Source organism: Lonchura striata, chromosome 1A, assembly GCF_050655825.1.
Source record: "Lonchura striata isolate lonStrDom1 chromosome 1A, ASM5065582v1, whole genome shotgun sequence".
Lineage (NCBI taxonomy): Eukaryota > Metazoa > Chordata > Aves > Passeriformes > Estrildidae > Lonchura > Lonchura striata.
Window position 1 is genome coordinate 61,765,063 of NC_140741.1, and position 12,323 is coordinate 61,777,385.

Consider the following 12,323-nt stretch of genomic DNA (forward strand, 5'->3'; position numbering starts at 1 on the left):
GATTATACTTCAAGATGGGAGAAAGCCACAGTGGTCCAATGCTTGATGTGCTCCCTTTGCTTCCCTCCTCACAGCAGGGAAACCTAAAAGCCAGATAAAATGCTTTGCAGGCTGTTTGAAAAACACAAACACACTCTGGATCACGAGAGGATTTAAAGTGCACACTTTTATTTTCTATTACAAAGGCTAAAAGAAGCAAGTTTGGTTTTTCTTTCTTTATTTAAGAACAAAAACAAAAATGTTGTTAAAACATCTACATATTTATCCTGATACTAGACCTTATGAAAGATACTAAGTTCTTTTTTAATAGTAAAGCGTGGTATTCTTAAATTATATTAATATGAAGACATATTAAAGGACTCAAAATCATTACTACCCAGTTCAGAACTGCAGCATCCCCTTGCTATCTTTTCCTTTCACTTGCTAAAACCCATCAATTTCTGACATACAGTTTCATGCAAGCTAAGTAGGGTATTTTTTGTTGTTTGTTTGTTTGTTTGTTTGTTTTAACTTCTCCCTGTAAAGGCCTGGTTAATTCCAATGCCAGGGCACCTAAATCCCTGCTCCTACCTAAGAATTTGGGAAAAGATTTTCACTAAGTCCTTCAGCATTTAGTAAGTTTCTGCTCTGTGTGAATGTCTGTGGTTATTTTACAGGACATGAAATTTCTTCTAATGTTACAAAATTAAAACATTAACATGTCCTTTGTTAAGAACCCTCAAATTTGGTTTTGTGCTGCAGAATTTTCTTCTCTCACACAAATAAAGAAGAGAGAGTTATCACAGGGTCTTGTGAACACCACTAAAGCAGCCCCTACAACTTGTGGTTTATCTGCTGTACAGCTGCGAGCACTGAGCATTTCTGCTGAGAGCACATAATGCATTGAAGAAAACCCTCTTGGCTTGATAAAGCAAGCCTGGGAAATCAAGTGTGAAACTTCCTGCCTTTCACAATATCCCTTTAAATAATATAAGCAAAGCCTTATATTAAACTTTACTCACTAGTTAGCAGTATAATACTCTCTCACTGAGATGGGACTGCAAGGACATCCTAAAGGGTTTCAAAAATGTGAACAGGGAAACCTGTCCCATCTCAAAGTTTATACCTATCTATATAAAACCCTCCCCTCTGTTGTTAGTTCCCTTTCCCTATCCCAAATAAAAGGCTTCATAATTAAACTGGAGATGCTGCGTTTCCTGGCCTAAGTCCTTTTCCTTTACCTTCATTTAAAAGATTCTTTCGATACCACATACATATAATATTATATAGAGCAATATATTTAATACCTGTGTATATATGCTTCATGGGAAGGGTCACATATATACACACTAAAACAAGTCTGGTGACGAAGTACTGCAACACCACAGACCAGGTTATCATATCAGGGAAAAGAAAGAGATGCTTGATGCAACCTCCATGACCATGGGCCTATGTCACATCACCTCACCCTCTCCCCATCTCAGCCCCAGCCCAAACCTCTGAAGCCCCACTGAGCAGCTCAGCTCTCATTGCAGAGACAGGGAGAGTGGACAGTGACCCACTCTGTAACTTGTTTAGGTTACATGAGAAATCATGGCTCAGCAAGTGCTAGAGTCACACTAGAGATGCAGGTTTGTTTTAAAAATAAGAAACACATTCCAGTGTCCCCCAGTCCAGATTTCTTTCCTTGGCATCTCTGCCCAAGAAGGGCAGAACAAGTTAACCCAGGAGCTGATGCCTGTCTCCTCCCATCTCTAAAGTTGACCACTTTAGCACAAGGATGACCAGGAGAAGATACCATAGCTACCACAAAGAACAAGGAGAAAATACAGCCCTGACCACTCAAAACCTGCCATGTCTGGTATTGCTCATAGCAAACCAGAGACTAACATCCATATTTTAAGGGAGAGGGAAAAAAGATCAGCAGAAAAGTGGCTAAGTTGTCCAGGAAAGAGGCTGAGTCCCCATCCCCAGAGGTATTGAAAAATACATGTAGATGTGGCACTTTGGGACATGGTTTAGTCTGGGACTTGGCAGTGCCAGGTTAACAACTGGACCTGATGATCTTCAAGGTCTTTTTCAACTTAATGATTCTAAGGGCAGAAGTGCATTCCATTTACTTAGAGCACGCCATGTCTCTGGAAAGATTCCAGCACTCTACTCCATAATTGGACCCTAAATATCCCAGTGGAGCTGAAGTACCCTCCTGAAGGCTGGTTTACAAAGATGACAGCTGCCCCACACCATTTCCACATCTCCTGATTTCCACATCCCATCTCTCCTGAAGCTCTGAACCCCAAGCATATGGGAGCAGAGAAGAATAGGAGGACACAGCAATGTTAAAACACCAAGAGGTTCCTGCCCAGATTGTATTCACCATGGATACAGCCCTACCAGCCCCAAGGGCTCTGAGACTGCTGTCCCAGGAGAATCTGTGTGAAAAAGACAACCCTGACAAAGGCTGGGAGGGAGATGTGTTTGTGTTTGACTGGATGGTGCCATCCATGCATGCAAAACTGCAGAGCAGAGCTGGACTGCAGACAGGAGAAGCAGAGGGAAGTTCAGAACAAGGACACATTTACTGCTTACAGGATGAGACTGCCAGAGAGGACAAGGCTGGCATGCAGAGCAGCAGTGCTTCTCACTGCTGCCACTTAAAAAAGCAAAACTTCTGTCCCAGCATTCAGCATTACTGGTTACCTCATCAAAGCTCACATCAGACAGCACAAGAACAGGCCATGGCTGGGTCCCGCTGTGCCACTTGTTCTCCACCACTGTGTTCCTGCTCTGGGTTACATCCTGGTTGCACTGTGCATCCGCAAGCTCTGTGCTCTGGCTCTGAGGTGGAGGGGGCTGGATCTCTGGTACTGGTAAGTGCTTCCAGCTGGATTCCCACTAGTTTAACAGTGCCTGTGCTTCGCAGTGGTGTCTTTTTAAATGGGTCCCCACCCAGTTCTTCTGGCAGTGCAGGGAAAAATGCAGCTCTAAGTAACCAGAAACACATGCCATTTAAAGAGCAAGAAAGAACACCACTACCTCCCTCCCTCCCTCTCTTCAGGACACAAGGCAACAGAAATACAGATTCCTTTTGGTGACCACCTCCCTCCTGACTGATAATGCTGTGTGGACTTCAGTGACACACAGTGTGTCACAGACTCCACTATACCTCCTAGATGGGTTCTGTTATACTTGCACCAGTCACACCAGCCAAAAAAACCAAATCCTTACTATCGGCCCTGAACACTTGCACACACTGAAAAGGACATCTAATGAGAAGTCACCAGCTTGCTTTCTGAGTACAGTCAGCTGAAGTTTGAAGTCACCTACAACCCAGTTCCCGCTGCTGCAAGCAGTTTTATAACTTTACTACTTTTACCTTGCACTCCTTATACCACACAGCTGTTATCCTCCTCAGCACTAGCTGATGCCTCAGGGTAAATAATATAGACATCTGGAACATAAGCCTAGATCTTTTAAGCCAAATCTAGTGGTTTTCCTTCTTTGCACCACAATTCCTGTTTTTTCTGGTACCAAGCTCCCAGAAGAGCAGGAGGGCTGCAGCAGAGTAAGTGGAGCTTAGTCTGCAGCACTGATAAAAGGAACATATGAAATTCACAGTTACCTTATCACCAGATTTCATAAAATCATAGAATAGTCTGGGCTGGAAGGGACCTTAAGATAATCTAGTTTCAATCCCCCTGTCATTTAGAAGGACATCTTCTACTAGACCACATTGCTCAGAGCTCTATCCAACCTGGCCTTGAACAGTTCCAGGGATGGGGTATCCACAACTTTTCTGTCCCTCTCTCTCAACTTTGTCCTCTAGACCTCTGCAGTCATACTCTGAACTGAAAGGCAGAAGAATGACACAAGGAGAAATTCTCTGATTTGCAGCCCAATACAGACTGAATTAATTACTTTGACTGAAGGACAGTGAAAACAAAAAGATGAAGTAGAAGGAGAATTTAGGGGAAAGAAGAGAGAAAAGATGGATCATAAACTCAGTGAGTGTGGCGTCGCTGGCCAACAAGAATCAAATTCACAAATTCAGTCACTAATAAATCACTGTCTCATAATCTTAAAACAAAACAAAAGAAAAAATTCTCTTTGCGAGACACAGATCTCGCTCTCCCTGCTACTGCCACTTGGAAAACCCACCCTGTGTTTCTGCAGCTGACAGACTCCCCCCAGCTCATACTATATGTCATCCCGCAATAGGAAGTTGTATTTCCCGAAGTCGTCATCCCTGGGGCAGAGCAGCATGTCCTTGCGAGCCTTGGCCAGTTTCTGTTTCAGCACTTCCCTCCGGTCTAGCCACTCGGTCAGCTCGTCCTGCCCATGGGCATAGCGACACTCCTCTCCCTCAGGACAGGCCTTGTTCTTCTGGAACCTGCCAGCACAAGGAGCACAGTCAGGAGGGCACCCTCAGTACACGGACTTGAGCTCTCTGGGGTACTTTATCAGGACCCACTGAAACATGCTGTGAACTCTTCTTTTTAAGGGTGAACTGATTGTCCTACAAACCCATGTGCAGGTGGGAAAGACATCAAGGCTGGGGAAAACACAGAGCAGCAAAATGAGAAGTGTATACAAGGGGATTTAGTCAAGAGCACAAAAAAATGTGAGCTGGAATTGGACCAACAGGGATGAGGAAAAAGCAATGCACAAGAGAGGAAATGCCAGGTAACCAGCATGAAAGACAATAACCTTCTTGCTAACCCAAGTGGCATTTTTAACCATCACAAACTTTCTGAAGGCACCTTAAAGTGCTGATTCAGAGGGCTTGAGACATTCAAACCATTTAATAAGGCACCTGGGATTCCCCAAAGCACTGGGCCAAGGAGACTGTTCAGCAGCCTGAGAGTTGAGAGCATCCTGGCTATGAAGAGCACAGGTGCAGATAGGAAGCTCTCCTTTTCTAAAGACACATGCTCAGGAATGTGTTTTTACCCCTCAGTATTATGGCTGAGCACCTCTGTGATCCAACAGCAGCCTGTCACCCAAACCTGTCATCTCATCCCACTCCTCCTCCATGAAGAAGTCTCTGAGAACTTGGTGAGAGGATGAAGAGGGATGACAGAGGCCCTGGGTCTGTTACCCTGTCCCTGCAGCAGTGGCACAGGAGGGAGGTGAGACAATGGTACCTCTCGCAGAGCCGGAATTCGCCCATGGGGAAACGGTAGCTCCAGCAGCTGGAGTCACTGTCTGAGGTGAAGACCTTCTCCTTGTGCTTCTCTGACTGGATGTGCTGCTGCCATTGCTTCTTGCTGTTGCTGTTTTTCCCACAGAGCCAGCAGTGGTAGCCCATCTAACCAGTGCAGACAGGGAAAAGGGCCAGTCAGTGCAATAACATTCACATCCATTGGCCTTCCTATGCTGGAACTCCCTCTCCCCTTTCCTTCCAGAGCATCCTGGAAGCTCCATTCAGTCTATGACTACCCATGTTTCTCTGCTATATTGTATTTAGGGCACTGTGCTGACACTAAAGGGGAACAGAGGAGATGCTCTGTCAGAGTTTATCTATGGCTCAAACAGGCTTAGGGGACAGGGCAGCTCAGTTCATTGACATGGTCCCCCTGCCCCTGTTGATGGCCCCAGTGGGGTCTCACTGCAAGGTGCCCAGGTTCACAGGCAATGCAGAACTCTTCAGCAGCACAGACCCTTACATCAGTACCACCCATAGCATAAGGAAACACATCCGCCTCTGGTTTTCTAAGGCTTCTGTGTCAGCTCTTCTCCAAGCTTCTCCCCTTCTGACAGGCCTGCAATGGTTTTGCCAGCTTGCCCAGGAACCCTGGAGAGAGGCTGAGCCTATGCAAAAGGGAACCTAAGATAGACTCGTAATGACTTGGGGATTAACAGAAAAGCCATTGTAGAGCCTTGCTGACCCCAGGTCGATCTCTTCCCACTTCAGGTATGCTGCTCTTTCTGTGCTGCTCCAAGCTGTCCATTTAACCTATGTTAATACAGGCTCTGTATTAACTGTATTAACACTAGAGCAATGCAGTCTCTGCTAGCCACACCTGAAGCACAGGAGAGAGGCAGGCTAGCAGCATTACGGAAGAGGACAAGAAGGAGAAGGAATGAATGACAAGAGATCAGCTTATTACCATGATGTCTGCATAATCAGTGGGCATCTGGATCTGTTTCTCCCCTTCTCGTGACGTGAGTGGTGTTCCCTCTCCAGGCTTCCCAGGATTGTGTTTCTTTAGCCACATGTCATACGTCTGCTGCATATCTAGTACTGCACAAAGGCAACACATTAAGCCACTCAACAACCTCCCACCTGCTGCACAAACTATGAGAAAAGGACAAATGCTGGGGCAGCCCTTCCCTCCCCTCCCCTTGCCTGTGCAGCAGCACCAGATTGAAGGCTTGTGCCCCATGTCACCTCCTCAGATAAGATCTTGGGGGAGAGGAGGCAAATTCACACCACACCACCTGGCATGAGGGAGTGTCTTCTATCAGTTGAAGGGCAACTGGGGCAAGAGCCACACAAACTTTTCAGAAAGGTGGCAACGTGCTGCAAGATCTCCTTGGAATTCACCCCACAAGATGATTAGCCAAGAGGCCGGATTCTACTTGACCTCTTAGAAGACATCTCATCCAGCCAAGAAGCTAAGGCAAGTTTCAGATCCATCTCTTCCCTCTAAGCCCAAGCTTCACCCTCAGCACTAGAGAGGGAGGAGAGCCCCTAAGCAAGCTGGCCACAGGAAGCACTGCAGAGGGCAGGAAGACCTAATGATAGCTTGCTCTAAGTTCAAAACCTGCCCAGAGAACTGAGGCTGATGTCTCTCATGGCTTTGGATTTAAAAGCCACTCAACATACTTCTGGGAAGGGAAATTTGATGTGGAAGCTTTAAGTAGACATCTGCTTTTGCAAGATCAGCTCCTGAGAGAGGCTATGGAAACATAAATGTTTGCAGATATTGATATGATGCTCTAAGTATGATGCATTAGTGATTTACTCCTTGCTAAATGAGTAATTGAGGAACTTGAGGTAACTGGGGATAATGAATGCAAGTTCCCCCAAACTGAGACAACACTGTTGTTTGAACATTCACTTTTGTGCTTGAGCAAACACACCCAGACTTGTCTCATGTGCTTTAAAGGCCCCAGCAATTAAATGCTTTGAACTGCAACAATTAACAGTTTGGCTCAGCAGAGAGAAGGACCCTCCACAGAACCAAAAAAAAATTCAGGATAGGCCTGAAGTCCTTCAGGCTTTCCAGCAGCTCCAACAGAGACAGGTGAGCACCTGGACAGCTGGCCCTTTTTCCCCAGCCTCCTGTTGATCTGAATAAACAAAGATTTCTGCCACAGAGCTGGCTGTCCAGGATATGGGCAACCCCCCAACTATTGCCCAAAAGGTAAGCCTGCAGAATTAAATACAGACAAATTCCTCTATAAAGGCACCACCCAACGATTTTCTTATTCAGGATCTCAACTCCACCCCTTTGAATACAATGCCATGAGCAGGGAGGGCCACAGCCCAAGACCAATGAGCAGAAATAGGTAAGACAGCCAAACCAGAAAGAAGACAGACAAGAAAGATACAGGAGCAGCTACAGGCCAGGACTGGTACTTTGGCAAAGCTCCATACAGAGCCAGGCCTGGGACATTATAGGCAACAGGAGGGACAGTACAGGGTGGATTCTAAAATGATGCAGAAAGAGAGGGCAGCAGTGAAGCAATGTAAGACATAAAACTATTGTGCACTAGTCCCACAGCAAGGGACTCAAGAGATACATGCACATTTAAGAAAAAAGCAGCTACAGACAGACCTGACCCATAATCCCACATAAACTCATGGCAACAGCCTTGTCCAGCTCCATCTCTGTTGTCAAGAATATGTCTTAACATACCCTCTAGATGCCCAAATGTCCTCTTCCCTCTCCCCAAACTCTTTGGCCCACATTTCCCCCACTCACTTTTATTTTCCTTCATGAAGGTCCACATGTCTCTTTCCTCAGGGCTGTGGGCAAAGGAGCAGTTGCCCACATACTGGCATTTCCTGCCATTCTGTGCATGGATACATAACTGTTAAAAGAGAGAGAAAAATTTAGCATCTGCACAATCAGTCCTTGCTAGAGGGGAAAGTAGGTTTGATAGCCAGCTGAGGCATTAAGTTGCACAGGAGAGATTGCCAACAGGACACTATATATCATTAACTCATGATTCTTTTCCTCAGTCTCCTGATGACATAAACACACAGGCAGTTCAGCACCTGCTGCCATTTCCATAGGTGACTGGGTACAGACACAGGGCAACAGCAGGAAGCATCCTGGATTGACCCAACAGTGCTTCCTGCTGATGAAGCTGCTGGTCCCCAAAAGCGACTCATTCTCCAGCCATCTCTGAGTGGGTGAAGAGTGGCATTACAGATTGCACCACACTGGTGCACATACGGCTACCAGCAGCATCATTGCCAGAGAAAATGAGAAACTTTCTAAACATCGTATTTACTGATCATCTCTCATCCCCCTGTTCTGGCACAAAAGGAGCACCTACAATAGGGTAGGGGGAAGGAGTTTTCTTCTTTCAGGGAAAAAAGAAAGAAGAGGGAGAGAGGAACTCTCTATCATAACATTTGGGGCTGGGGTTGGAGCCGGGATATCTGAACTCAGCTTTTTAGCTGAGTTCTTAGTTTTGCTTTCAAAACCCATTGTGAGCAAGTTTCACAATCTATAGTACACAGTCACAGCAAAGGCAGGGACAGGCTTCTCCTAAGCATTTCGCCTCTCACCCACATTGAGAAACCCTGACCTAAGGGGAGTGTTAAATTTCATTCCCAAACCCTGTGCCAGACAGAGATGCATTAACAACTCTTGTTATGCATCAGCAGCAACACTGGAAACTCGCATTTGTGTGTTGAGTGGATTAAATGGGTGCTGCTCCTTCTTCTGCTCCATCTTTTTGCTGGATGTATTTTGCTGCTGTCAGTCTGTCCTTACCTCCCATCTCAGCCATCATTGCTTTTCTCCCTGAGAAGTCTTCAAGGGAGCAGCCCTCAAAACACTGCACCGCGGTGGAAAGTAAAGGGAAAGGGATGGGGCACCTGGCCATGCCGGGTGTGGGGGCTTACATCATATTGCTGTGGGAAGTTACGGATGGAAGGCAGTGGTCGGACTGACACCCACTTCTTCTTAGCTTTGGACATCACCAGCAGGACACGGCGTTCCTTTGTCCAGCTGAAGAAGAGAGGATCAATCAAGAGAGACATAAGAAAGAGCAGAACAAATGTTCAACCTCAGAGACCCTTAAATACTGAAAAATGAACAGATCCTCCTGTCCAGCTTGTCCCTGCACTATGTGGCTGTTCCTAGACATGCACATCTGTGATGGAGAAACCACAAGAACACTGTTTAAGGAGGACTTCTCCCTGTAAATATTACCTATTTCCTGGGATACCGCTTTTCAAAAAGCCACAAAAATCTCCCCCAAATCTCGCATGGCATCACCACAGATTATTAAACAACTGCATTCCATCCTTTGACACAACCAATTCTTGTGCAATCAGATCCATGAAGAACACTTGGGAATATTTTCTGCTTGAAAGGTGCAATAGAAATGCAAGTCATTACAAGCACTACCTTATGAACAGTGCCAGGAAGTATTTATTCTCCTTCAGCTCCAGCAACAGATCACCATGAGATACCCTGAGCAAAATTCCCAGATCTATTCAGCAGCTGCACAAAAACGTGTTATTTTTCCCATCCCAGGAAGCAATCCTCATCCACTTACTTCCTCCAGAAACTGCTGCTTCTGTCTCTTCTTCAACGGAAGTGTTACACTTACAATAGGAAGCTGGACTCTGCCTTTGTGGCTTGTGTTATAGAAAGAGAAGTTCTATAAACCCATCCTATCCCTGCAGGCTGCCTGGGTGAGATGGGCCAGAGTTTCCATGACCAAACAGTGACTTCCCAGCCACTATTTGTCTTCTAGGGGACTTATAAGACAGATAGGGAAAATTTTTTTTAGTGGGGCCTGTAATGTTGTAACAAGGGGTAGTGTCTTGAAACTAAAAGAGGGTAGATTTAGACAATATGTAAGGAAGGAATTTTTTATGATGAGGGTGTTGAAACACTGGCACAACCCAGAGAAGTGGTGAATGCCTCATCTCTGGAAACATTCAAGGTCAGGCTGAGCAATCTGATCTAGTTGAAGATGTGCCTGCTCATTGCAGGATGGCTGGATTAGATAACCTTTAAAGGTCCCTCCCAATCCAAACTGTTCTAGGATTCAATGCTTCTATTACACCACACATTCTCATAGGCCCCAAGGAATCAAGAGATGCAAACAGACATGACATGCATCACAGAGGAGCAACCAAAGCAGTGAAAGAGCCAAGGAAAACTAATTTAAAAGGAAGCACAGTATCTTGAATTATTGCTAATTGTGACGAGTATGACATCTGCAAATAGCTGAGAGTATAAACATGTGCAGAGGAGAACTCTGTTAGTTCTCTGTTAGCAACTGGGAGAAAAGAGAATTGTGGGAGCTGGACTGCCTGTGCCAGCAGTAACAGTCTGCACGATGCTGGCAGCAAATACACACAGTAAAGAGAGAAGGAAGCTGGAAAACAGCTATCTGCAATGCCTCTGTTTGCTATAGTGACAAGCAGTGAGAGGCTGCTAGGAAACCTTACAGCCTCTTCCAAAGATGCCAAATGAAGCCCTGGAGAAGGTAGGATGAAAAATTCCTGCCCTTGAAGAGCAGTAGAGGAAAGAGAAGGTTGAATTGCTCACCAATGGGGGGCTTTGGCACTACAGTACTTGAGGTCTTTATCTGGCTCCACCAGCTGCCCATTCCTCCAGCACTGGCCACACACAAATTTCATCTGGAGGTCAAAGGTGCTTGACGTGGGATTCCGGGAAGAAGCCTAGGAAAAAGAATCACAGCCTCAGGCAAAGAGAGGCAAAATGCACCCCCCAAACCTGCCACAGAGATGCTGGCTTGTCCCTGCACACCTGTGTGCCAGCGACAAGCCAGATTAAATCAGCTCTCCTTTGCCAGCGTTAGCTGTTGGCCCAACGAGATACCAGACAGGAGCAAAACCACCGCTTGCTTCAGCATGATTTCCTGGGTTTTGACATCTGGCCAAAAGCACAGACAGCCTGGCAGCTTCCAGCACTGACCAGGCCTGGCTGTGAAACCCCTGCAGTGTACCTCCGTGTACAGACAAGCTCTATGAGACTTGTCCCAGAGCTTAATCCCCATTTCCCTGCAGGGAGGGCAATCCATGTCCCACTCTGCCTGTGGAGAGCGCTTGGTCAGCTTGGACCAAGCTTGGACAGCCCCCTTGGGAGGAACCTGGACCATATCACAATGCAGGACACAAAACGCCTGCTTTTGGATGAAGAACCTCGTGTCACACCTAACATTTCACACAATGAAGTCAGAGCTGGATCCACTTGTTGATATCCTTCCAAGCCTTCTCACAGTTCCTCTGCACCGCATTTCACAAGCAGTTAAATCATAGTCTCTGAACAGAGGTACAATGCACATATTTCATATCCTCTCAGCCATTGCACTTACTGCCCCCACCCTACCTGAGAAGGCTAGTTTGGGATTATGAATAACAGATTGTGGAGAAGGAAAAAAAGAAAAGGAGCCAATCTCATAACACTGCTGCCTCATGCTTTCTGAGCAAATCTCTGGAAAACTTGCATTCTGCATCATCACTGGAAGAACATAAGGCTGGTATCTCCAGTTTATTTCCAAACCAAAAAGCAAACCCAACTAGATGCCAGTGGCCCTGGGCATGGGAGTGTATGAGAGTACAAGAGAACACCCTGGTCATCGAGCTGGCCATGAAGCACAAAGGTCACACACCAGCAAAACAATTCTCTGCCTGTCAGCCACATCAGCAGCCCATCCCACCTGCCATGCCTTGACTTTAACCCTGAGCATCTCACAAGAACCAGACATGCAAGCCGTGTCCCTGAAGAGCAGGTTTCTGCCAGCAAATGATTAGCAGCAGCATGGAGCCTGGCTGCATCCCTCTGTGAAGGGAAAACAGCAAGCACAGGCAGCACAGAATCAAAGCATTTCCCAGGAGACACCACATCAGCTATCAATTACCACTCTGCATCCTCCAGATATAGTCTTTTGGAGAATCAGAGGTGACATATAAAGGGTTCTCTGTCACTGTGAAAAGCTGAGTAGGGAGCTGACCTCACCTGTGCTGCATACATGAAGCCATCAGTTCTCTGATGTCCCAGCAAAAGAAAACCAGCATCTCTTTTGAAAGAGATAATCTCTTTTGAAAGAGGATAATCTCTTGTCTGGGAGAATGACCTTTCTGGTGACTCCCAGCACATGACTTGTTCATCACTTGCTGT

The 12,323-nt window shown here is 46.1% G+C and overlaps 1 protein-coding gene across 13 annotated transcripts in view; it reads right to left on the reverse strand.

The window, feature by feature from the left end:
- Window positions 1-148: 148 nt before the first annotated feature.
- The window catches only part of ZC3H7B (zinc finger CCCH-type containing 7B), a 48,434-nt gene continuing 36,259 nt past the window's right edge, over window positions 149-12,323 (reverse strand). For all 13 annotated transcript variants that reach the window (XM_085569788.1, XM_085569787.1, XM_077783625.2 and 10 more), the window contains 6 exons: window positions 10,728-10,861; window positions 9,065-9,170; window positions 7,911-8,019; window positions 6,090-6,223; window positions 5,124-5,287; window positions 149-4,369 (listed from right to left, as the gene is read on the reverse strand). In XM_085569788.1, the coding sequence (XP_085425914.1) occupies window positions 4,177-4,369; window positions 5,124-5,287; window positions 6,090-6,223; window positions 7,911-8,019; window positions 9,065-9,170; window positions 10,728-10,861 (840 nt within the window). In that variant the 3' untranslated portion in view covers window positions 149-4,176. The remainder of the gene's footprint in view (window positions 4,370-5,123; window positions 5,288-6,089; window positions 6,224-7,910; window positions 8,020-9,064; window positions 9,171-10,727; window positions 10,862-12,323) is intronic.